This window comes from Medicago sativa, chromosome 1, assembly GCF_051527215.1.
Source record: "Medicago sativa cultivar Bolivia chromosome 1, Bolivia_mono, whole genome shotgun sequence".
NCBI lineage: Eukaryota > Viridiplantae > Streptophyta > Magnoliopsida > Fabales > Fabaceae > Medicago > Medicago sativa.
This window is the reverse complement of record NC_140749.1, coordinates 68993245-69020292: the sequence shown is the minus strand read 5'-3', so window position 1 is coordinate 69020292 and position 27048 is coordinate 68993245. Positions and strand designations below refer to the sequence as shown.

Below are 27048 nucleotides of genomic sequence, written 5' to 3'. Positions count from 1 at the left end.
CGAACCAATGATCCCAAGGCTCTTTTATTTTATTATTGTTATTTTATTATATTTAAAAAACCCCAACTTTATAATCTTAAACTCTCATCTAATCCTTATTGAAAGTTAATTGAATTCATAACTCCCTGTCGGAACGATACTCTCTTTCACTATTATTACTTTGATAGACCGTGCACTTGCGGTTTGGCCTATCACCCGTTGCATGAAATGCAAGTGAGATTTTAGACACTTGAGGTGTTGCATGGAATGCAAATGGAAAAAACCATGTAAATGGAAACTTGAAAATGACAAGGGAAGCGTTGTAAATTAAAAGCAAGAAGCATAGTCTTACACAAGAAAGCCTTACTCAAGAGATAAATAGTCAATTGGTTATAGACTTGGCATGTTGCATGAAATTCAAGTGAAATGTTGGACACTTGGTGTGTTGTATGTAGTTCAAATGTAAAATTCATGTGAATGATAACTCGTAACTTACAAGTTGCATGCTTATTGTAATGCTTATGTCATATAAATAGCATCTTGGTCAAGCACACACAACACCACAAGTAGAAGCAATATCTTGTAAGGAGAATCTTACTCAAGAAATAAAAAGTGAAACTGATTATACACTTGGAATGTTGCTTGAAATGGAAGTGAGATTTTAAACACTTGGTGTGTTGCATAGAATGAAAATGGAAAAATACATGTAATTGACAACTTGAAAATGACAAGTGGCATGTTGCATGTAATGCTTATATCCTCTAAATAGTACCTTGGACAAGGATGCACAACAAAACAATAAGCAAGAAGCATAGTCTTATACAAGATATCTTTACTTAAGAGATAAAGAGTGAATCTAATTATACAATTGGCATGTTGCATGAAATGCAAATGATAAAATACATGTAAATGAAAACTTGCAAATGAGAAGTGGTGTGTTGCATGTAAAGCCTATCTCCTATAAAAAGTCATTTTGACCAAGCACACACACCATAAAAAGAATCAAGAAACATAGTCTTGCACAAGAGAACCTTATTCAAGAGAGAAAGAGTGAACATTGTATTTCCTGCTTCTTTATCATCATGGTTGAGTTAGAGGAAAATAAAATCTCCACTTCCACATATGACAGGGTAGCTGAAGTGAAAGCCTTTGAAGAATCAAAAGTTGGTGTGAAAGGTCTCTTAGAATCTGGAATATGTGTGACAAAGATCCCACGTATGTTCCATTATCCCAATTTGAACTTGAACTTAAACTTGAACTCCACTCATGAAAGTGACTCATCTTCCAAGTTCAATGTCCCCATCATAGACCTTCAAAATATACACACAAACCCATGTTTGTATGTTGGGGTACTTGACAAGATTCGAAGTGCATGCAGTGAGTGGGGATGTTTTCAAGTGGTTAATCATGGTATTCCAGTTACTGTTTTGGATGAGATGATTAGTGGAATATGTAGGTTTCATGAACAAGAAGCCGAGGAAAGGAAACCATTCTATACAAGGGATACAAGTAAGAAAGTTAGATATTTCTCCAATGGAAGCCTTTTTAAGAACCATTTTGCTAACTGGAGGGACACAATTTCTTTTTATGTAAGTCCTGATCCTCCCAATCCAGAAGAAATACCACAAGTATGCAGGTAATGTTTATTGATAGTTTCATTTATCTGCCACATTCTTCTTCAAAACCGATCTTGACTTATCGAGAAAAAAAAACGATCTCATCCGAAAGTGCGGCTCTGGACTGAGAAAAAACACAATTTCATCTGGATTCACTCATAAGGAAGTGGCTTAACTTTTGTTTTTTTCTTGTTTAAAATGTGGGAAAGCTTGTTTCAGACATTATTGATTTTTAAGAAAATTTGGGGATGAAAGCGACTCTCGTGTTTATTTTGATTTTGGATTGGGCTTGGTATCATCTTATATTTTAAATTTAGTCTAATTTATCTTTACAAATCAACTTATAAGGTGATAAGTGTCATTTTATTATATTTTTGTTCGCAAGTTTTATCGATTTCAACGTGGTATTTATTATGCCGTAGTTCTCAATCATCCTGCCACCAATTATTAAAAGAAAAAAAATATAGGCACACAATGTTAACATTGAAGAGTACTATTCGTTTCATGTTAAGTGTTCTATTTAGAACCATAAAGAAAGTTCTATTTAGATATTACTCCTTTTGCTCTAACTAATTTGTCACTTTAAAATATCAAGGAGAGTGTGTTAGTTACTTTTTCAAACATTACTCTTATTCTTTTATATCTTAACTAATCTATATAAATTGATCATTCGATCAACCTAAATCCTATTCGAGTGAAATTTTAGTTAGCAACGGTTTTTTAAATACCTTAAAAAGGATAGTAATATTGACCATTTATATTGAGAAAGTATATAATTTCAAAACAAAGAATCCATTCACATAATATTTATGATAATGGTATAAACACAAATGGTATATTTCATCTTTGTTCAAAGTGATAATTTGTGTATTTCACTTGTAAAGCTTATGAATATATTTTTTATTCCTTCTGTCTTTGATGATATTATTATGTATCGGCAGAGACATTGTGATTGAATATTCGAAGAAAGTAAGAGATTTAGGCTTTACATTCTTTGAGATATTCTCAGAAGCGTTAGGCCTTGATCCTTCTTACCTTAAAAAATTGGCCTCACCAAATGGACACTTTATTGCGTGTCACTACTATCCTCCATGTCCTGAACCTGAATTAACTATGGGCGCTTCGAATCACACTGATGGTGACTTCATGACAATTCTTCTACAAGACCATATTGGTGGTCTTCAAGTTCTTCATCAAAATCAATGGATTGATGTTCCTCCGGTGCATGGATCTCTTATAGTAAATATTGGTGATCTTCTGCAGATAATGTTAAATATGATGACTTAAGTGTTGGAACTTGTGTTGGGGGTCTGCTGCAATAACTTGACCAAGAAGATGATGTAGATGAATACGATGAAGTGTGCACATAAATTCCAAAGACTGTTGTATATCTTGATTGTTGAGAAGAGGCTGCTGCACTTGAAACCTGAAAAGTTTAATAGTTATGCATGTAAACTCAAAGCGTATGGGGTTGCCATACTAACCTTTAGGTTCGATTCGCCCCCACCAATAACTGTATATTGGATGCAATAAGGAATGACCGGCGAATCCCCTTCAGGATACTATGAGTTCCTTGACGTGTATTGCACAACCACACCAAGCGTATCTCCTAACAGTATTTTACAGATTTATGGTTCCAGCAATTCACTCATGCATTAGAGAATTGATGGATGATTTAGAGTAAGAGAATGAGGGAGAATTATGTTGTTAATGCAACAAAATTCTGTCCAAAATTGTGTGTAGTTTTTCTTATGTGTGTGTCCAACTAATGCCCAAATGCCAAACATTTATAGTGCATTATATGACTCTTCACATGAGAGAAAACACCCCTTTGACTTGAATCAATGCTATGATTCATTAAGCACCCATTTGCCAAAGATTATGATCATATACACTTGAATCAATGTTATGGTTCATTAAGCACCCTTTTACCAAAGGTTATAACCATATACACTTGAATCAATGTTATGGTTCATTAAGCACCCTTTTGCCAAATGTTATAACCATATACATTTGAATCAATGCAAATGTTCATTAAGCATCTCTTTGCCAAAGGTTCCAATGTATATGAATGATTCCCATGAAGAGTTACAACTTTTGGTTCTAAAGTGATTCCATTATTTTGGAAATCACCAACAATCCCCCACCATTTTCAAAATACTAAATCACATAAATCCGAAAATTCCATGCCTTCAGATAATGGTATCTCGCGATTTGAACCATTACTTAGTAAGTTAAGTTTTCGCTCATTCCCAAATAGTATGGTAGGCAAGCTTTGAACCAACTATTCATTAGAACAAGTGTGCATAACTTACACATAGAATCTCGGTACCATTGATAAAGAGACTTGTAAGATGACACATTAAGAAGGCCTTGTGTCATATATCCCTTTTCATGAGAATTTAAGAGTCAAACCCTTGAACTCCGTGAAGCGGCCAAACTTCATTCTCACATAGGTAGACTATATCGGAAATGCCCCATAAGTATGCATTCCAGCAAATATATGCTATATGTCCATTAAGAGGAAAACCTCATCCTACCCTTTTTCTTCTTATGGTCCAAGTACTTTTGCCCCTTGGGATGTTATCTATTGTCAAGTACTTCAATTACTCTAATAGTGTACTTTCACCATTGAACCCAAGACTTGATGCTACTCAAGTGTGGGTTGAGTTTCCACCATTGGTAATCAATTAGATTTGGGTTTGTACCACATCCCTAATAATGTCTTCAATGTATTCAACATCATTTCCAAAGACATCATTCCTTGTCAATCATTTCGTCAAATAATTGCAAGATTTTCTTTTAACTTTTATAAACTTTGAATATTCAATTCTTCACATAGATTTTTAATTCTCATAGCTATGTCTATGGATCAACTTATATACTCTTGATTGTATTCATCAACTATCATCAAACCATGACACTTTTGTCAATTGAGTATATTGTAATAATACACAAACTTTTATGTCATTACACCTTTGCTATAAAAATATTTAACATGCATTTCAATTCCAACTTCAACTTTTCTTTTATATCTAGCCAAGATATATCATACATTGAATGCATTAAACATACATAACAAAATAAAAATTGATCATAAAAGAATGTCATAACCAAACTTCATAAGATGGGATTAAACATGTAAGTCATATACTCCACATAAAATTAAATATAACACAATCATTTTGATTTTAGTTATCATATAACTAATGCATATATCATAAATTCATTGTGTTAAATTCAAGTTTATGTTTAAATATGTTCAATACTAAATTTCAATAAACAATGACATAGAAGAATAAACAATGAACCAAAATCATTAATATTTTCTATGACTTTCTTCCATGAACATATATCAACTTACAATAATTCAAAACATACCCAAATTATTTTAATATCATGATAAACAAGAAATTAACCATTACTTTTCATATTATCATGCACATATAATATCAACACAATATTAATGATAATAATTTCTTACACAAAGTAAATAATATCATTAAAGCAACCACTTGATATTTTGACAATTTATCTACACTATTTTCATAAATAAAATAGTGTCTAAACATTCTTAACATATTACTATACTCATCAAAATTCATATACTTGAACAATTTCTAAATCATGTATATATATGTCACCACATGTTAAATCTAACATATTTATATTTACTTAGATACTATACACATGCATTTAGAACACCAAATATTTCATAATAGGTAATGTAATCACTTATATGCACATTATCTCATGTTCAAATTAACATCAAACAGATTTCAAACGATAAATTTCATACATATCAAAATTTATCATGCATATATTATCTACAACCACATGTAAATTTAACAAAACACATCACATATGAAATATTTATCCATAAATTTCCATAACATATATTCGTAAAACGAATTTGTTTACCGTTCACCGTAATCATGGATGAAAATGTAAGATTTCATCTCTCCCAAAAATTGCAGCCATTAATCACAAGTAAATCATAAATCGAACCTAAAGATTGTTATATATCTTGTTTTGGGGGTCTGCTGCAATAACTTGACCAAGAAGATGATGAAGATGAATACGATGAAGTGTGCACATAAATTCCAAAGACTGTTGTATATCTTGATTGTTGAGAAGAGGCTGCTGCACTTGAAACCTGAAAAGTTTAATAGTTATGCATGAAGGTGAGAAAAACACAAGAAGGGGGGTTGAATTGTGTTTTAGAAAAATTCTTCGTTTCTCCTAAAAACTGAACACACTGATCAGAAGCTAAGTGAGACAGCTTCTGAAGTGATAATCAGAATCTAAATGCAGCGGAATAAAACAGAGAGAGAGAGAAGAAGAACGACACAAAGCAATTATACTGGTTCCTTCCACAATCCGGAAGTAGTCCAGTCCCCCTTGCACTTCCAAGGAGATTTCACTATGAGTAATATCTGATTACAAATGCTCAAGCACACAAGCAAGAGACTTCCAATGCTCAAGCACACAAGCAAGAGACTTCCTTTGCTCAAGAACACAATCAAGAGACTTTCTGCTCAAGCACAACTGCAAGAGACTTCTTAACTAAACAAAATTACACAGAAAATTGTTTAAGGTTGAACACTTGATATACAATCAGAGGTGCTCACAATACAAATCAGATACAGACTCAATGGACTTAAGAATTTCTAAGATATGACTTGAGACACAGAAATTCTAAGTGAATGCAGAACAATTTCAGCAGAGGTTTGGTACTTGTGAAAATCTTGTGAGTCTTTCGTTCAGCGTTCTTGCATTACCAAATCTCTAGGTCTTCACTCCTTTATATAGAGGTGTGAAAGAGACGTTGTGAAATTGCCAGCGCACCAAAGAGTCGTTGTTGAAGCTTGATCTTTCACCAATGATATATTGCCTGATTTGGTTGTTGTCCTATGAAGAACAAATTTGAAATCCATTCCTTATCCAAAGGAACATCTATGCAGGCGAAACCGTATTCTGGAGCTGTTTTCTTGTCCTGTAGCGTGGACACAAAACAGAGTAGTGGAGAACATGGTTGTACAATTCGTACAAAGTACAATGTCAACGCTTTCGTCCAAATTGCAAACACACGCCTTCAAACACCTTTGAAATGACCGTTGCAAACTCCACTAATCCTTTGTTTGTGTTTTCGAATCCAATAGACAGCTTTTGCATTGATAATTCTTCAATTCTTGATTCTTTGCAAATCCAGTTGATATTCAGCTTCTGGTGAAATGGCTTCTGATGAGGCAGCTTCTGATGATGCAGCTTCTGATGATATGACTTCTGCAGCTTCTGATGACGCAGCTTCTGATGATGTGGCTTCTGGACCTCTTGTCTTCAGAAGCACTATTCTTCAGGAGCAGCTTACTTCAGGAGCGCTATTTCTTCAGGAGCAGCTTGACTTCAGGAGCGCTTTTTCTCTTCAGTAGCAAGTTGCCTTCAGGAGCGTCCAAGCTTCAAATTTTTGTTGTTTCCATAGCTCTTTATTTGCTCATTCAGAACCAATGATGATGTAACTTTATAATTATGGTCCTGTACACTTGAACAAATATTAGCTAGTCCAATTTACAATTTTTAATACCTTGTTATCATCAAAACCCTTTAAGGTTCATTGTTAAACACATTTTGTTCCAACAATCTCCCCCTTTTTGATGATGACAAACAAAAGTATTTAAAATTGATCAATTGTTGTTAATCTAATTAACAAGTTGACTTTGGGGTTCTGAGGTTTGTAAGCTCAGAATCTGAGGTTTGTAAGCTCAAACTCCCCCTGAGTCTGATAGTCTTTAAGGTGAGGTTTGTAAGCTCCCCCTAAGTTCTATCCAGGTTAATTAAATTCATTTTTCGCGCAATAAAATTATCAGAGCTTAAAAACAAAATTGAATCATTGAAAGAATTAACTTATAGATAAGAAGAATGGTTCAATTAATTTTACTTGAATTTTGATACTCCTTCGTTCGTTCATAGCTTATACCAATAAGGTAAGAAAAAATGATAGAAGTTTTTCAAAAATTTCAAATGCCATTAATGGGGCTCAGAGCCTTTAAATACTTGTCACATATACTCCCCCTTTTGTCATTATCAAAAAAAAAAAGATAAAAAAAATTTAAGCATAAAAGACAAAAAGATATGAGAAAAAACTCAAACAGGAGAGAGTATAAAAGAAAGTGAACTAAATAAGTCAGAGCAAAATATATGAACATGTATATCAATTGTCAGAAGCAGCTAAACAGTCAGAATCAGTAAGCATTCAGAAGCAAGAGAAATAAGACAAGATGGTTTCAGAAGCAAGGACTAAGAAATTTTAAAACAGAAAACAAACAAAGAAAACACAAGGGTGTGCAACTAAGGGTTGGTTTGTTGTTGTTTCTTCATCTCCTCCATTTCTTCAATCTTCTTCTGCAACAGTTCTTCAAGCTGTTGTTGCCTCTGGAGAAGAGCCTGTTCCCTTTCCTTAGCTTCTTGCTGCTGTTGTGCCATCTGTTTCTTCAGAAGCTTACACAACCTGGCTTCTCTGGTCAAGTAGTCCGTTTCTGAGAAGAAAGGCTGGTTTGCCAGGAGCAGTGTAGAACTTCTTACTCTGAGACTCTGATTCAGATGCTCCATTAACTTCCTGACAGAAGCTTCCTTGCTTCTGATGCACTTAGCCCTTATGCTTTCAATTAGCTCAGTTGCCCGGTTCTGAAGAGATGCCCAGGAGTCATCATATGCACTTGTGAGATCAATTGTCCTTCATTGATCCACAAGATTATGCAACTGACTCAGGATTGAGAGAAGCTCAGAATTAATATATCCAGATTCCAGGATGTTTGAGGGTGGTTGTTCAAGGATTTCAAGATCAGAATCACTGATTTCCAAATCTTGAACAGGGTTAGGAACTGGAATGGTAAAGTGTGTTTGTGTGTTTGAAGATGAAGGCTGGTCAGAGGCAATGTGAGTGGTAGAGGTTGAGGCTTGAACATTGACTAGAGAGATGTCAACATCCATGGGAGTTGGTTCTGGGGAGTGTTCAGGTAAAGGTTGAAATTCAGTTTCAGTTGGTGGTTGTTGTGGTGAAGATGATGTTTGAGTGTTGAGTTGGGGGTCAATGGTAGCTGTTGGTGATTGTGGGGGTGTTGTGGGTTTATGTGGTTCAGGTGTTTGTTGATGGGGGTTTTCTGAAACAACATTTTCAGAAGCAGCTGCTTCTGGAGTTGCTTCAGAGGCCTTTTCTGAAGTAAATTTGTCTATGGGTAACTCACCTGAGTAGTGGAGAGCAAGATTGTCTAAGACAGAAGTGTCTTCTATTGGTTCAGGTGCTGATGGTGAAGAGGGTGAAATGGGGAGAGAGGTGACTGGAATCTGAATTACCTGATCTGCAGGGCCAGCTTCAGAAGTGATCTTTTGTGGATCAGCAGCTTGAGGAACTACTTCTGAAGTTCCCTCTTCTGGAGCATTTTCAAAAATGAGCATCATATCGTCTTCCTCATTGTCTTCAGTAGGCTTACCAGCAATGGCTCTTACTTCAGCCAATTTATCTTTGTAGAACCTATCACAATCTTCCAATCCCAAGGCCTTGAGCTTTTCATCTCTTTGATGAATGTATTGTGCTTTTTGTTCCTTTCTGTCTGATATAAGATCAGAAGCACGTTCATCTGCCATCCTTTTCCTTATTGGAGTCATCTCAACCATAGGACTCACAAGTTGAAGGGGAGCCTTCTTCTTCTTCAGCTTGGGATCAGCCTCTTCTTTCTCCATTTCTTCAAGAGCTTCCTCCAGCTGCTCTTGGGTGATTACCAAATCTGCCTTACCTTTTCTTCTTTTCTGAGGAATAGAGGCAGCACCAACCTTCTGCATCTTTCCTTTTTCCTTGATAGAAACAGGTTTAGCAGCTTCTGACTCAGTACTAGTTCTGGCCTTCTTTCCTTTAGTAGGAGCAGCATCAGATTCAGAACTAGTTCTGGCCCTTTTCCCTTTAGGTGCATCAGAAACAGCAGCTTCTGACACAGCAACTGCTTTGGCCTTCTTGCCTTTCCCTTTAGCAAGAGCAGCTTCCTCCTGAGACCTCGCATCTTCCTCCAAGACGTACTCAGCTACTAATCTAGCTAAGTGTTCAGGATTACTTTCCTTAACTATGGAAGGAAAGTCCCTGATAATCTCAGATTCTTCTGTGGTCAACTCCAACCATTTCTCATCTTTAGGAGCTGTCTTGAAAAAGTGCATTGAATGCAAAGTCTTGCTACTGATAGTCTTCTCTGCAGTAGAAACTTCGAAGCATTTATCAGAAGCATCCCTTGTTCTTCTCAACAAATCCAGCACCTTCCCTTGATAAAAGATCTCAGAGAGCAATCTTCCATAGGGCACTTGTTTCCTTCCTTTGACTGTGCTTTCATTAATAGCCCAGCAGAGATGATCCAATACATATCTTGGAAAGTTTATCTTTTCCAGATTGGTCATGAAGTAGATTGCTAGCTTCTGTTGGTTGTTGGGTTGATCAGACCCACCTGCTCTTTGAAAGAAGCAATCGTTGCTGAATTTCACCAACATTCTATTGTGAATCTCCATTTCAGAAGGCTTAGCATCTTTGTTACCACCCAGAAGAGTGTTGTAGTAGTTTTGCAGCAGGACATCATCCTTCTTAACAATTTCTTGAAACCTCCCTTCTGCATCCATTCTACAAGCTTTAGCAACAATCTCCTCTGTGATGATTACGGGAATACCCATCACTTCAGACCTTATCTCAAGGCTACTGAAGGAAGTGGGATTCAACTCAATCTCCTTCTTTCCTTTCTTCGACCCAGCTGGTTTATCTGCTGCCTTCACAGACTTTCTATTGACAATTTCAGCCCTTAACCAGAAATCTTTGACCAAGTTCACATATGTTGGCCCATTTAGCATGTTGAAGTAGCCAGACAGTTTCTGAGTTTCTACGTAGCCTTCCATGTCCACTTCGTACTTCTTGAGTGAAGTGAAGTCCACTGGTGATTCTACTTGGACGATTAAGGATTTCCATGGAATATCCATAGTCTTCTCTTTGTAGATGGACCCAGATTCTGATACGCTTTGCTTGTTTGATGTAGATTCTGAAACTTTTGAGCTTGATGATGCCATTTGATGATTTACGAAGATTTGAAGAAGATGAAGATTTTAGGGTTCTAAGGTTGAGAGAATGCGCTTACTTCGCAAGAGGTTTGAGAGCAAATGTGTTTGTTGTGAGTGAGTAGTGTGTGAATTGACAAAGTGTTAAAAGTAAAACGATTGCAATTCAAAAGAGACAAACAAACATAACATTAATGACAAAATTGGGGGCGCGTGAAAAGTACTTTCAAAGCTTTTAAATCATCATTGCCCTTTTAGTTATACACCAACACATACAGGCCATGTAAGAAGTTCACAGAGTAACTACCAAGTTAGTGGGCCAGAAGTTACTTTTTAAAAGGTAACTTCCAACGTTTCCACTAATTCAACTATTCAGAAGCAACAAATCCAGCTTCTGGACTTCAGATGCTGACGTCATCATCAGAAGCGAGTTTTCCTCAGAACCTCAATAAAGAGCTTCTGATGGACTACCGCTTCTGAACTAACTTCAGAACCTAAAATCCTATTCAGGAGCAAGCAAGCATTTAATCAGATACAAAGTGCATGTTCAAATTTTTCTTTATAAAATCAAATCTTTCAACAGTTAAAGGCTTAGTAAATATATCAGCCCATTGATTTTCAGTATCAATGAATTGTATATCTAAAATTCCTTTTTGAACATAATCTCTGATAAAATGGTGTTTGATTTCAATGTGCTTCGCTCTTGAATGCAAAATTGGATTTTTAGACAAACAAATAGCAGCAGTATTATCACAATAAATGGGAATACTGTTAGCAGTTATCTGATAATCTTCCAACTGATGTTTCATCCAAAGTAGTTGTGTACAACAACTTGCAGCTGAAATGTATTCTGCTTCTGCTGTAGACATAGCAATAGTTGTTTGTCTTTTGCTAGCCCAGGATATAAGATTATCACCCAGAAATTGACAATTGCCACTGGTTGACTTTCTTTCAATCCTATCACCAGCATAATCAGCATCACAGAATCCAATTAGCTTATAATCTAAGGATTTCCTATAAAGGAGTCCAAGATTGGTTGTTCCTTTCAAATACCTGAAGATTCTCTTGACAGCAGTCATATGAGATTCTCTAGGATCTGATTGGAATCTTGCACACAAGCATACACTGAATAAAATATCTGGCCTAGATGCAGTGAGGTATAACAAAGAACCAATCATACCTCTATACAGCTTCTGATCTACTTTAGCTCCTTCATCTTCTTTGCTTAAGGTGCACGTAGGGTGCATTGGAGTGTTCATCACTTTACAATCTTCAAGTTTGAACTTCTTCAGAAGCTCCTTTGTGTACTTTGATTGATGAACATAGACTCCATCTTTGCATTGATTGATTTGAATGCCCAGGAAGAACTTCAGCTCTCCCATCATGCTCACTTCAAATTCATCCTGCATTAACTCAGAAAATTTCTTGCAAAGAGATGCATTAGTAGAACCAAATATTATATCATCAACATATATTTGCACAACAAGAATATCTTTCTCAAGGGTCCTTCTGAAGAGTGTAGTATCAACCTGTCCTCTTTTAAAATCATTTTTGATTAAGAAATTACTTAGTCTATCATACCAAGCTCTGGGAGCTTGTTTCAAGCCATATAGTGATTTCTTCAGTTTAAAAACATGGTCAGGATATTTAATATCCTCAAATCCAGGAGGTTGCTTGACATACACTTCTTCTTCTATGACACCATTTAGAAATGCACTCTTGACATCCATTTGATATAATATTATGCCATGATTAACTGCATAGGAAAGAAGTAACCTGATTGCTTCCAATCTTGCAACTGGAGCAAACGTTTCAGTGTAATCAATGCCTTCTTGTTGACTATACCCTTGTGCAACAAGTCTGGCTTTGTTTCTTGTTACTTCACCTTGCTCATTCAGCTTGTTTCTGAATACCCATTTTGTTCCAATAATGTTCTTGTGCTGAGGTTTGGGTACCAGATCCCACACATCACTTCTTTGAAATTGATTCAACTCTTCTTGCATAGCTAGGATCCATCCATCATCTGAAAGTGCTTCATCAACTGTTGTAGGTTCAATCATTGAGATTAGTCCAATCATTGACTCTTCTTGTCTGAAATGTGATCTTGTTCTTCTTGGACTATCTTTGTTTCCAATGATTAGCTCTTCAGGATGTGAAGACTTGTGTTTGAATGTGTTTCTGGGAGGATCTGCTTGATGTGAGCCATCTTGTGCTTCATCAGAAGCAGCTTCATCTTGTGCTTCTGATGTGGGTTCAGCTTCTGAACTATCTTCAGATTCAGCTATCTGATCAGGTTCTGGAGTAGCTTCAGGAACCTGTATCTCTGCAGAACTTTCACCTTGCTTTGAAGTTTTATCTTCAAGCTCCTTGTCATCAAATTTAACGTGCATAGATTCTTCAACACAAAGTGTTTCTGAATTATACACTCTGTATGCCTTTGACCTTTCAGAGTAACCTAAAAAGATTCCTCTTTGGGCCTTGGCATCAAATTTCTTTAGGTAGAGCTTGTTGTTCAGAATGTAACATGTACATCCAAATTGATGAAAGTAAGAGATATTGGGTTTTCTTCCTTTAAAGAGTTCATATGCTGTTTTCTCCAAAATAGGTCTAATATAGATCCTGTTTTGAACATAGCATGCTGTATTCACTGCTTCTGCCCAAAAATGTTTTGGTAAATTGTTTTCATGAATCATGGTTCTGGCCATTTCTTGTAAGGTTCTATTCTTTCTCTCTACAACCCCATTTTGTTGTGGTGTTCTAGGAGAAGAGAACTCATGGAAAATTCCATGTTTTTCACAAAAAGCTTCAAATGGCTCATTTTCAAATTCTCCACCATGATCACTTCTGACTTTCAAAATTTTTGATTCTTTTTCAGATTGAATTTGAGTGCAGAAGCTACTGAATACATCACACGCAACATCTTTACTCTTTATGAATTTCACCCAAGTCCATCTGCTGTAATCATCAACAATGACTAATCCATATCTACTTCCATATAGGGATGCAGTACTCACTGGTCCAAATAAATCAATATGGAGTAATTCTAAAGGTCTTGAGGTTGAAACAATGTCTTTGGTTTTAAAAGATGATTTCACAATTTTCCCTCTCTGACATGCACCACAGAGTGCATCTGAATGATAGTCAATGTCTGGTAGCCCTTTCACAAGTTGTAACTTACTAAGCTTAGAGATTAACCTCCAGTTAGCATGTCCCAACCTTCTGTGCCACATCCATTTCTTATCATTCACTGATAGTAGGCACATCACCTTCTGATCAGCCAGTTCAGAAAAATTGATTTTATAGACATTGTCAACTCTCTTTCCTTTGAACACAATGGATTTGTCTTCCTTGTTGATTACTGTACAGTTGGGTTTTTCAAAAAGCACATCATAACCATTATCACAAAATTGACTAATGCTCAAAAGGTTATGTTCAAGACCATCTACCAACCATACATTATTAATTGAGGTAGAGGAGTTACCAATAGTTCCTGTACCTATGATCTTGCCTGACTGGTTGCCTCCAAATTTCACATTTCCTCCCTCTTTCATTGTTAGGCTGAGGAACATGGACTTGTCTCCTGTCATGTGTCTTGAGCAACCACTGTCTAGGTACCATGATCTTTGCTTTGGCACTGCTCTTAGACATACCTGCATCATTGACATTTTTAGATTTAGGTACCCATTGTTCTATGGGTCCTGGAAGGTTAGTACTTAAGGCTTTACTCTTCACTTCTTGTACCTTGTGCTGTGAGTTGGGTTGCTTCTGATTAACCATCACCTTAGGTTTTGGTACTTCAGAAGCAGTAACTGTCTTCTTCTGAAACTTAGACTTCAGAACCCCAGATTTTGGTTTCACCAGACTCTGAGGAATAGGTTCTGATCTTTTCAGGATCCTAACCTTTGAAGTTTTGGAATCAGATTTGATCATAGCCTTTGACTTAGAGTTCTTTGGCTTTGAAGTAATCTTAGCCTTAGAACTAGAAGCTTCAGGTTCTGATTGAACAACAGTTTCCAACTCAGCCCCTTCTGGTACAAAGAATGTTTTCAGACCTTCCTTGATGCATTCACAACAAGATTTTAGATTGGTTTTCTCAAGTTTCACTTCTGGAAAACCAATTCCTCTGCCATTGTTCTTGTAAATGCTATAAATCATAGAAGCTACTCTGCTTCTGTCAATGCCAGATATAATAAAATCTTCAAGAGCAATTTCATGGTTACTTAAAGGTTTTTCATTACACTTTTCTTGTAGCTTCTGACATAAGAACCTGAGCTGATCTTCATATGTTTTACACATGAAGTCAAAGCCCCTAAGTCCTTGTTCAGAAGCTTTCAGATCCAATAGAGTTGATTTTTGCTGTTGTACCAAATCAGCATATTTTTCTTTTAAATCCTTCAACTCATTGGTTCTTACTTCAAAATGTGTAAGAAGTTCTTTAAGTGACTCAACAAGTTCATCTCTGGGAATTTTGGAATATACCTCGTTTTCATCTTCTGAGTCTGAATCTGACCCAGCTTCTGAAGTTGCTGTTGCTACCAACCCAACAGCTACCTTTGCATCTTCATCAGCTTCCTCTTTATCAGATCCAGATTCACTCTTTGACTTGTCCTTTGACTTTTCTCTTTGAAGATCAGGGCATTCAGCAATGAAGTGACCTGGCTTCTTACAGTTGAAGCATCCCTTCTGATCTTCTTTCCTTGAGCTTCTGGAGTTACCCCTTCTGGAGAGAAACTTTCTGTTCTTCTTGGCCAGATATTGAAGTCTGTTTGAGAGCATGGCCATTTCTGCAGCATCTGGTTCAGAATCTGAACTTGACTGTTCTTCCTCTTCAGATTCAACCACTTTGAGAGCTTTTGATGACTTGCCTTTGGATGGAAGAGCTATTGATTTACTCTTCTTAGTAGACTCATGTTCATTAAGACTTAACTCATGAACTTTGAGAGAACTAACAAGATCTTCGACACTTAAAGTGTTTAAATCTTTAGCTTCCTCAATGGCAGTCACCTTCGGTCTCCATCTGGCAGGTAAGCTTCTGAGAATCTTGCTTACATGATCAGAAGCAACATAGCTCTTCTTTAGAATCTGTAGACCAGAAACTAAGGTTTGAAACCTTGAGTACATCTCCTCAATAGTTTCATCATCCTTCATTTTGAATAACTCATACTGATGTACAAGCAGGAGAGCCTTTGCTTCTTTGACCTTCTTGCTCCCTTCATAATTTGAACAGAGAGAAGCAAACATAGCTTTAGCAGTGGATTTGTCACTCATCTTCATGTATTCTGCTTTGGGTATGGCAGTGACAAGAGCTCCTCTGATAATATGATGCTTCTTGTAAAGTTTCCTCAGTTCTGGAGTATGTTTCTTTCTATCCACAGCAGCTCCTTCTTCATCAAGGACTAAATCACCAACACCATCTTCCAGAATATCCCATAATTCTTCATCTAGGCTCATGATGTAACTGTAAAAGTTGGTCTTCCACCAAGAGAACTCTTCAGCATCTCCATTGAACTTTGGAACTTTTCCAATACTGGTTTTCTTACTATCACTATAATCATGTGAAACATTTTTATAGCTAGTATCACTAGAACCAGAACCATTAGGAGGAGGAGTAGTCATGTTTTTCTCAGATCTTTGACTGTTGCACGGTTAAGTGTTACACAACAGACCAAGGCTCTGATACCAATTGAAGGTGAGAAAAACACAAGAAGGGGGGTTGAATTGTGTTTTAGAAAAATTCTTCGTTTCTCCTAAAAACTGAACACACTGATCAGAAGCTAAGTGAGACAGCTTCTGAAGTGATAATCAGAATCTAAATGCAGCGGAATAAAACAGAGAGAGAGAGAAGAAGAACGACACAAAGCAATTATACTGGTTCCTTCCACAATCCGGAAGTAGTCCAGTCCCCCTTGCACTTCCAAGGAGATTTCACTATGAGTAATATCTGATTACAAATGCTCAAGCACACAAGCAAGAGACTTCCAATGCTCAAGCACACAAGCAAGAGACTTCCTTTGCTCAAGAACACAATCAAGAGACTTCCTGCTCAAGCACAACTGCAAGAGACTTCTTAACTAAACAAAATTACACAGAAAATTGTTTAAGGTTGAACACTTGATATACAATCAGAGGTGCTCACAATACAAATCAGATACAGACTCAATGGACTTAAGAATTTCTAAGATATGACTTGAGACACAGAAATTCTAAGTGAATGCAGAACAATTTCAGCAGAGGTTTGGTACTTGTGAAAATCTTGTGAGTCTTTCGTTCAGCGTTCTTGCATTACCAAATCTCTAGGTCTTCACTCCTTTATATAGAGGTGTGAAAGAGACGTTGTGAAATTGCCAGCGCACCAAAGAGTCGTTGTTGAAGCTTGATCTTTCACCAATGATATATTGCCTGATTTGGTTGTTGTCCTATGAAGAACAAATTTGAAATCCATTCCTTATCCAAAGGAACATCTATGCAGGCGAAACCGTATTCTGGAGCTGTTTTCTTGTCCTGTAGCGTGGACACAAAACAGAGTAGTGGAGAACGTGGTTGTACAATTCGTACAAAGTACAATGTCAACGCTTTCGTCCAAATTGCAAACACACGCCTTCAAACACCTTTGAAATGACCGTTGCAAACTCCACTAATCCTTTGTTTGTGTTTTCGAATCCAATAGACATCTTTTGCATTGATAATTCTTCAATTCTTGATTCTTTGCAAATCCAGTTGATATTCAGCTTCTGGTGAAATGGCTTCTGATGAGGCAGCTTCTGATGATGCAGCTTCTGATGATATGACTTCTGCAGCTTCTGATGACGCAGCTTCTGATGATGTGGCTTCTGGACCTCTTGTCTTCAGAAGCACTATTCTTCAGGAGCAGCTTACTTCAGGAGCGCTATTTCTTCAGGAGCGCTTTTTCTCTTCAGTAGCAAGTTGCCTTCAGGAGCGTCCAAGCTTCAAATTTTTGTTGTTTCCATAGCTCTTTATTTGCTCATTCAGAACCAATGATGATGTAACTTTATAATTATGGTCCTGTACACTTGAACAAATATTAGCTAGTCCAATTTACAATTTTTAATACCTTGTTATCATCAAAACCCTTTAAGGTTCATTGTTAAACACATTTTGTTCCAACAATGCATGTAAACTCAAAGCGTATGGGGTTGCCATACTAACCTTTAGGTTCGATTCGCCCCCACCAATAACTGTATATTGGATGCAATAAGGAATGACCGGCGAATCCCCTTCAGGATACTATGAGTTCCTTGACGTGTATTGCACAACCACACCAAGCGTATCTCCTAACAGTATTTTACAGATTTATGGTTCCAGCAATTCACTCATGCATTAGAGAATTGATGGATGATTTAGAGTAAGAGAATGAGGGAGAATTATGTTGTTAATGCAACAAAATTCTGTCCAAAATTGTGTGTAGTTTTTCTTATGTGTGTGTCCAACTAATGCCCAAATGCCAAACATTTATAGTGCATTATATGACTCTTCACATGAGAGAAAACACCCCTTTGACTTGAATCAATGTTATGATTCATTAAGCACCCATTTGCCAAAGATTATGATCATATACACTTGAATCAATGTTATGGTTCATTAAGCACCCTTTTACCAAAGGTTATAACCATATACACTTGAATCAATGTTATGGTTCATTAAGCACCTTTTGCCAAATGTTATAACCATATACATTTGAATCAATGCAAATGTTCATTAAGCATCTCTTTGCCAAAGGTTCCAATGTATATGAATGATTCCCATGAAGAGTTACAACTTTTGGTTCTAAAGTGATTCCATTATTTTGGAAATCACTTTATTGCGTGTCACTACTATCCTCCATGTCCTGAACCTGAATTAACTATGGGCGCTTCGAATCACACTGATGGTGACTTCATGACAATTCTTCTACAAGACCATATTGGTGGTCTTCAAGTTCTTCATCAAAATCAATGGATTGATGTTCCTCCGGTGCATGGATCTCTTATAGTAAATATTGGTGATCTTCTGCAGGTAATGTTAAATATGATGACTTAAGTTATATAATAATCAATATTTATGTACTTTCTTGTGACATTACATTAATATTTGATTACATTTATCAATCTTCTTTGCAGCTTGTAACAAATGACATGTTCACAAGTGTTTATCATCGGGTTCTATCCAAGAATATAGGACCTAGAATTTCCATTGCAAGCTTCTTTGTAAACTCATTATCAAAGGGTACATCCAAGGTTATTGGTCCAATAAATGAATTGTTATCAGAAGAAAATCCAGCAATCTATAAGGACACTACTGTGAATGATTTCTTGGCACATTATTATGAAAAATGTCCTGATGGGAGCTCTTCCTTGCAGCCTTTCAGGGTGTGAGTTAAATATTAAGAATTTGATTGGAGCAATATTATGTATTGTCTGGCTTGGTCAACCCATGTCCTTCTTTTCCTATTCCATTCCCTTTGTACTTTTATTGATGGCCTTCAATTATTTCTTCTTATTCACTATTTTAAAATCTTAAATTCCTTATAAACAATTTTTTTTCTTTTGTAATTGCATAAGCACATAAACAATACAAACAGTGGTATTTATTTACTATTATTAATGTTGTGAATTCGGACTCAAAACTCACACCAATGAAAACAAAGATGTGTGGAGCAAAGGAAAGTGGTAACCAAAATCAAAGTAAACACAAGCAACAACAACAACAACAACACCTAGATCTAATTTAGGAATCAAAGTGAAAAGCACAAAACTATAAGCAAAAGATAAAGAGAGAAGAGAAACAAACACACCAAAGATTGTTGACCCAGTTCGGTCCAACTTGACCTACTCCGGGGGAGAGATTTATCTCTCCAATCCACTATCAATGAGTTCTTACAAGGAGATACAAATGGGTTACAAGAAATTAGCTTCAACAAGCTCTTAAAGAACAAAACCTAATTTCTACCCATTTTCACAATCTCACCAAAGAACAAGACACTCAATGATTTTCACTCACCCAAGATGTTTACAATGTTTCCCAACCCAAGAGAACCCTAATCAAAGACCCTCAACTCTAAAGTTACCTCCTTTGATTTCCCAAGTTTCTCTCTTGAAGCTCTATCAAAAACATGAAGAATGAAGTCTTAAATAGTGTTCAGGAATACGCAACAACGTGCCACGTTTCCTCCCAACGTGCCGTGTTGGAGCAGGTAACGGTACTGTATTATACCTAATCCGTCTGAGCGTGCCACGTTGCCCCGCAAACGTGCCACGTTTTTTCCAGTGCTTCAACATCCAATTCTTGAGTCAATTTTCAACAATTAATCTAATTCATTTCGATCACTATCGATTTAAAATGAAAAACACACATGATTGAATTAATTTTCCATTCAAAAGAATGAAAAAGAAAACTATTGTTAAATGCTACCATAAATTTAAGTATGTTGTTCAATACTACACTAGTCAATGGAATTGGTATGCTATGTTTAAAAGAAAAAGGAAAAGGAATGGTGATATCTAGCTATGTTTGGTTATTACTTTCGTTGATACCAAGGTTTTTTTTTTTTTTTTAAATCAAGATATATCCTTTTTTTTTTTTTAAATCAAGATATATCATTTGCGTAGCATAAAATAATATCACCATATTATTATAATCTATTTAAGAGATTCACATCTTGGACTAGATATTTTTTAATATAAACTGGTCAATAATTAAACATATGATAATGACATGTATATGTACGTACCACTTAGCTTGGTATTATTATGTGAAAATGTGTTTTACATGTTATCATTAACTTCAACACGTGATCATGTAGACAAAAAATGAAAAAGGCTCAAATTATTTTATTCCACTTGCTCATGGAATATAAAATACAAAATGTACTTATTCTTCCACTAGCGCAATCTTTTTTCCTTTTATATTTGAGCATTATCATCATTGACTTTAGGTTCACTGCACAAACACATTTACATTTTCTTCTACTTTCTCATCATGGAGTTAGAGGCAAGTAACGGTTCCAATTCCACATATGATAGAACAGTGGAAGTGAAAGCCTTTGAAGAATCAAAAGCCGGCGTGAAAGGCCTCTTAGAATCTGGAATATGTACGACAAAGATCCCACGCATGTTTCATTCTCCCAATTTGAACTTGATCTCCGATCATGAAAGTGAAGCATCTTCCAAGTTCAGTGTCCCTATCATAGACCTTCAAGATATAAACACTAATCCATGTTCACATGTTGAGGTACTTGAGAAGATTCGAAGTGCATGTAAGGAGTGGGGATTTTTTCAAGTGATTAATCATGGTATTCCGGTTAGTGTTTTGGATGAGATGATTAGTGGAATCCGTAGGTTTCATGAACAAGATGCTGATGCAAGGAAACCATTCTATACAAGGGATAAAAGTAAGAAAGTTCGATATTTCTCTAATGGTAGCCTTTTTACGGACCCTGCTGCCAACTGGAGGGACTCACTTTCATTTTTTGTAAGCCCCGATCCTCCCAATCCAGAAGAAATACCGCAAGTATGCAGGTAATGTTAGTTTTATATCTTTTGGATCGGGCAAAGTTATGTCACTTAAAGATCAATCACTAAGTTTAATTACAAGTTTTTTGCTTAAACTACACTTATAAGTTTTTCTTAAATTTCACTTCTGTATGTTTTTTTCCTTGTCTTTGATGAGATGATTATGTATTGGCAGAGACATTGTGATTGAATATTCAAAGAAAGTAAGAGCTTTAGGCCTGACAATCTTTGAGCTATTCTCAGAAGCTTTAGGCCTTGATCCTTCTTACCTTAGAGATTTGGCCTTAGATTATGGACAATTTCTCTTGTGTCACTACTATCCTGCATGCCCTGAACCCGAATTAACTATGGGAACTTCTAAGCACACCGATATTGATTTCATGACAATTCTTCTACAAGACCAGATTGGTGGTCTTCAAGTTCTTCATCAGAATCAATGGGTTGATGTTCCTCCTCTGCATGGATCTCTTGTTGTAAACATTGGTGATCTTCTGCAGGTAAGTGATGTTAAGTGTAAACACGTTGGTTTTTTCTGTACTGTCTTGTGACATTTAATTTAATAAAGATTACATTTATCAATTTTCTTTGCAGCTTGTAACAAATGACATGTTCACAAGTGTTTATCACCGGGTTTTATCGAAGCATATAGGCCCTAGAGTTTCCATAGCAAGCTTCTTTGCAAACTCAGTAGAGGTTACATCCAAGGTCCTTGGTCCAATAAAGGAATTGTTATCAGAAGAAAATCCACCAATCTATAGGGATACTACTGTGAAAGAAGTCTTGGGACATTATTTTACAAAAGGCCTTGATGGGAACTCTTCCTTGCACCCTTTCAGGTTGTGAATTAAGAATTAGTATGGAGCAGTATCAATTGTTGTGGTGTTGTTGGACTTGGATTTAGTCTTGCATTTTATTATGGTTAACTTCAACTTCAACTATGATTTTCAGTGTGTAGTGAATAAATTGTGTATACACACACAGACACATTATTAAGCAATGTAGCACCAACACTTCATATTAAAAGTGTACCTGTGGTTACATTTAATAACTTTCATTTTCTTTGGTGCACTTCTCTTTGGTGACTGACCTTATAATTTGAACTTTGATTAATCTAAAGTCCTTATTTTTACACCTCCTTTAACAAACCCTGTTAGCACTACAAGTTATTTCTTAGGTGAAAAAACAGTTGAGTATTTCATTGGTGTGAAATCTATTAAGAGTTTCTAATAAAAATGTAAACTTGAGCACAACCCTTTTTTCTATAGACAAAAATGGATTTGGTGGAACCAAAATTAGCCCTTTTAATCCTTACACTATAATGGAGACATCAATCAATAAAGCTGTTAGTGGTGCTTTTGTGAAAGCATTAGGAGTTTCTGATGTTAAACCTGTAGCACCATTTGGAACATGTTTTGCAACAAAAGACATAGCTAGGTTTTTTAATAATGGGAACTGGTGTGCCTAATATTGTTCTAGTGTTACAGAATGAGACTGTCTGTTAAGTGGAATATTATAGGCGATAAATCAATGATGTGATTTGTTTGATATTTTTGGATGCTGGATCAGATGCTGCAAAAGCATCTCAAGTTGGTTTTGTGGTTGGTGGTTCTAAAATAATGACTTTAATTGGAGAATAATAATTTGTTGCAATTTGATTTGCCTACTTTTAAGGTATTCTTATTAGTATATTGGTTTCTTAACTAGTTCCCGAGGGCAGTTGGTTAGCATTTTTTATTTTTTAGTTTATCTTACATATTCCATTAATGAAGGATAATTTTATAAAATGACTTATAATTTTTCTTTTTCATACGACATTATTTGCACTTCTTCTTTTTTTTTTTTGACAAAATTCATTTCCCTTTTTAATTTGTGTGAAACGATGAGAACATCATATAATTTGGGATCGAGGGAGTAACATTTAGTTTGCCTTTGTGATCTTTTGAATCATGATTTGATTTGCTAGCATAATCTGGATATCTTGAATCGTGAAGACCCATTTTGGTCCTCATAATTTTATGATGGACCAATTCAGTCCCCGATAAAAATAATACCATAATTAGTCCCTAACATTTTTATACCGGGGACAAATCAATCCTTCTATTATAATGAATAATAAACTATTTTGTCCCCATTATAAAAATGTTAAGGACTAAATTAAATTTCATTTTTGTTAACCGTTAAAAAATTATGAGGGATCAAAATAGCTCTTCACAATTCAAGATATCCAGAATATGATAGAAAAAATTATTGCTCAACTTTTTTTTTTCGATAGGTTATTCTTTTAATGATTGTCTTATTTCCCTTCTATGTCCGATTTTCCCTTTGATTGTAAGTTGTCCTACCTACTAATATTAGAAGGATTAGGACACATTTATTTATTAATCCTTATGCTGTGATCAAGGTTTCAGATGGTTGTAGATAAAATGATTTCAATTTTGTAAAATTAGAAGTAAATGTGCTTAAAATTTAAGCAATTAAGGTTAAAAAAAATTACATTCCAATAAACTTCAAGTCTCCAAATCATCGTTTTAAATTTTTTTTTTTTTTTATGTTTCCATTGTTTCATGAGCAACAATATGTCCTCTGCATATCACCTATATGACAACAACAATTTCAAACTCAAATTATCCGTATTAAGGAAATGTATGAAGATGGACCTAAAAATAATACACCTCACATTGTACCAAAAAAAAAATAATAATACACCTCACAATTATAAGCAAAAATCACCCTAAAAAAATTATAAGCAAAAATCAACATATTGGATTCATTTATTAAATAATGTATGTGGTCTATAATAAAGACCATATACATCATAAATTGAACGAATTTAAAATATAAATTTTTACTTATAATAGTGACCGGATGGTGTATATAGGGATATAAATAATGTATCTTCAAGACATGTTTTCAACCTTTGTCAGGTACTTACCAATGCCCTTAACAATTAACCAAATAAATTTGTAATTCTAAATAAAGTGTTTACTTTCATTTTTATTATAAGTAGTTGCAGATGATGGACAGAAGATGTGGAAAATTGATTAACTTCCATATAACAATAAGGAAGGATGCCAGATGCGTAAATCATAAACTTCCTCTGCTCATTAGTGATCATATTTCTAATTACTGTGTAATGTGATGGTTGGTTGCATGGAATGGTTGAACAATTATTTGGATTGGCTTATAATATATTATAGCTAAGCTACCAAACACTTATTGTGTAATGTGATGTTTATAATTGCACAAAGTAATAATGGTTTGGTTCAATTGTTTCTATAGTCCAGTTGCCAAATTCACACTATTGGTCAAGTTGTATTTAAAAGAATTAATTATATTGGGATGTTTGGATAATGTTTCTATAAATCTCTCTTTGGGAATATTTATTATTGCATACGATGTAAGAATCTTTTTTTAATTAACGCACTATACCATGCAATAGACAACATGTACACAATAACACAAGCCCACACGTCCTTTTTTATTCTCTAGATATTGTGTTTATTCCTCTCCAGGTGAACCTGTAATATGAAATACACGAAAGTAAACCATCGGATTAATCTGCAATTTTGTAAGATGATCTCAAATAAGTTCTTGAAATTATATATGAATATTTTAAGAAGGTCTATGAAAACATATTAGAGACTAAATTGATTTTTTTTTTTTGAGGAATAGAGACTAAATTGATAGTAAGTGGTTAAAGATGGAGATCTAATTTACAGTAAGTTGTTGAATACAAAGGACCAAATTGATGGCAATTGATTAAATTTGAGAACCAACTTGGTATTTTAATAGAGTCGAATACCTATTTGAAAGTGTTTTACAAAATCAAAGACTAATTTGATGGTTTACTCCACGTGAAATCATCTAATTTAATCATCTACATTGTTTTAAAGTGTGCGCCTTGTATTATGAAAGGGAGAAAAAATGATAAAAGCTTCATTTGTCATAGATTGAAATGAAATGTACATCCAGTATTTATAGGAAAAGAGGGATATATATACACTTATCCTAATTACATGCTAATCCAAATGGTTAAAGCTAAGTAAGAAGGAAACTTGGATATCAAGTAACAGCATGCATGGATGTAAAGAGAAATAGCTTGCAGTTTAAGTAACAGCAGAACTATGTTTATTTTCTTCTTCTTCCTCCAATAGTCCCCCACAAGCTGGAGAATGGTAGATATTAAGCATTCCCAGCTTGGATAAGAGAGCATGAAATGGTTGTGGAAGCAAAGGCTTTGTAAAAAAATCTGCTAGTTGATCAGTGGAAGTTACAGGAAGCAGTTTCATGATGCCTGCTTGCAGCTTTTCCCTCACCAGGTGACAGTCAATTTCCAAGTGTTTTGTCCTTTCATGGAATACTGGATTGGCTGCAATATGAAGGGCACTCTGGTTGTCACAGTAAAGCACAAGAAGCTTAATAGTGGTGACATGAAGATCCTGTAAAAGATAGAGTAACCACTGCAACTCACAAGTAGCAGCTCCTAAAGCTCTATATTCAGCTTCTGAGGAGGACCTTGAGACAGTTAATTGTTTCTTGGTCTTCCATGAGATCAATGATTTACCAAGAAAGAAACATTGGCCAGAAATGGACCTTCTTGAATCTAAGCAGCCTGCCCAATCAGCATCAGAGTAACCTGACAAGAATATTGAAGAATTTCTGGGAAAGAATAAACCTTGACCAGGAGCATTCTTCAAGTATCTCAATATTCTAGTGGCTGCCAAGTAGTGTTTCTCAGTAGGAGAATTTAGAAACTGACTGAGTTGCTGAGTGGCATAGGTGATATCTGGTCTAGTGTTTGTGAGATAAATCAACTTGCCTATGAGTCTCCTATAAGAAGGGACATCAGCATAAGGAGGACTCCCATCAGCATGGACCTTGCAAGATGGATCAGAAGGTGTAGAAGCAGGTTTTGCAGCAAGAAAACCAGTATCAGTTAAGAGGTCAAGACAGTATTTTCTTTGGCAAAGAGAAATACCCTGTGAAGAATGAGCAACCTCTAAGCCAAGAAAATATTTCAATTGGCCAAGATCTTTAATCTTGAAAGATGAATGCAGAATGTCTTTGATGTTTTGAAACTCTGAAAGAGAAGTGCCAGTAATGATAACATCATCAACATAAACAAGCAAAGCTGTGAAAGAAATTTCAGTCCTTTTGATGAAAAGAGAGTGATCAGAAGCAGACTGAATGTATTGGTGATGAACAAGGAGTGATGTGAGCTTTTCATACCACTTCCTACTTGCTTGTTTGAGGCCATAGAGAGATTTAATCAGTTTACAAACTTGATTTGGTTTTGAAAGTGTGATGCCTTGAGGTATAATCATATAAACATCTTCTTGGAGGTCACCATGCAGAAAAGCATTGTTGACATCCAGCTGATGAATATGCCAGTTGTTCATGGAAGCTAAAGCTATAACAGTTCTGACAGTTGTAAGCTGAGCAACTGGAGAGTATGTATCAAAGTAGTCCAAACCCTCAATTTGATTGTAACCTTTGGCCACAAGTCTGGCCTTGTATCTCTCAATGGAGCCATCTGCATTATATTTGATCTTGTAAATCCATCTGCAACCTATAGGCTTGACATTAGGTGGCAGATCAACCAGTTTCCAGGTTCCAGTATTTTCAAGGGCAGACAGTTCAACTTGCATAGCTTGCTTCCAACAATCAAACTTGCTTGCCTCAGCATATGTGGTGGGTTCAGTATGAGAATCAAGAGACAAAGCAAATGCACAATGGGAAGGAGACAAATTATTATATGATAAATGATGTGAAATTGGGTACTGAACTGAAGAAGCAATAGCAGGAATAGTACAGACATAATCTTGCAAATGCAAAGGAGGTTGAGTAACTCTAGATGATTTCCT

The 27048-nt window shown here is 35.7% G+C and overlaps 1 protein-coding gene and 2 pseudogenes across 1 annotated transcript; all 3 read left to right on the top strand.

The window, feature by feature from the left end:
• Positions 1-1061: 1061 nt before the first annotated feature.
• Positions 1062-19209, top strand: LOC146956779 (1-aminocyclopropane-1-carboxylate oxidase homolog 1-like; annotated as a pseudogene).
• Positions 19210-20605: 1396 nt separating this feature from the next.
• On the top strand, positions 20606-22252 carry LOC146956778 (1-aminocyclopropane-1-carboxylate oxidase homolog 1-like). The gene is made up of 3 exons (XM_085731398.1): positions 20606-21190; positions 21360-21681; positions 21776-22252. The coding sequence occupies exons 1-3, from the start codon at positions 20652-20654 to the stop codon at positions 22025-22027; spliced, it is 1113 nt and encodes a 370-aa protein (XP_085587524.1). The 5' UTR covers positions 20606-20651; the 3' UTR covers positions 22028-22252.
• On the top strand, positions 22100-23632 carry LOC146956777 (putative aspartic proteinase GIP2; annotated as a pseudogene).
• Positions 23633-27048: the final 3416 nt, after the last annotated feature.

What these genes read in the sequence shown, in the direction of transcription:
- LOC146956778 (XM_085731398.1), top strand. Translation starts at nt 20,652, where the DNA reads ATGGAGTTAGAGGCAAGTAACGGTTCCAATTCCACATATGATAGAACA. An exon ending in GAAATACCGCAAGTATGCAG is followed by an intron (nt 21,191 to 21,359) that starts GTAATGTTAGTT and finishes ATGTATTGGCAG; the next exon opens with AGACATTGTGATTGAATATT. An exon ending in ACATTGGTGATCTTCTGCAG is followed by an intron (nt 21,682 to 21,775) that starts GTAAGTGATGTT and finishes TTTTCTTTGCAG; the next exon opens with CTTGTAACAAATGACATGTT.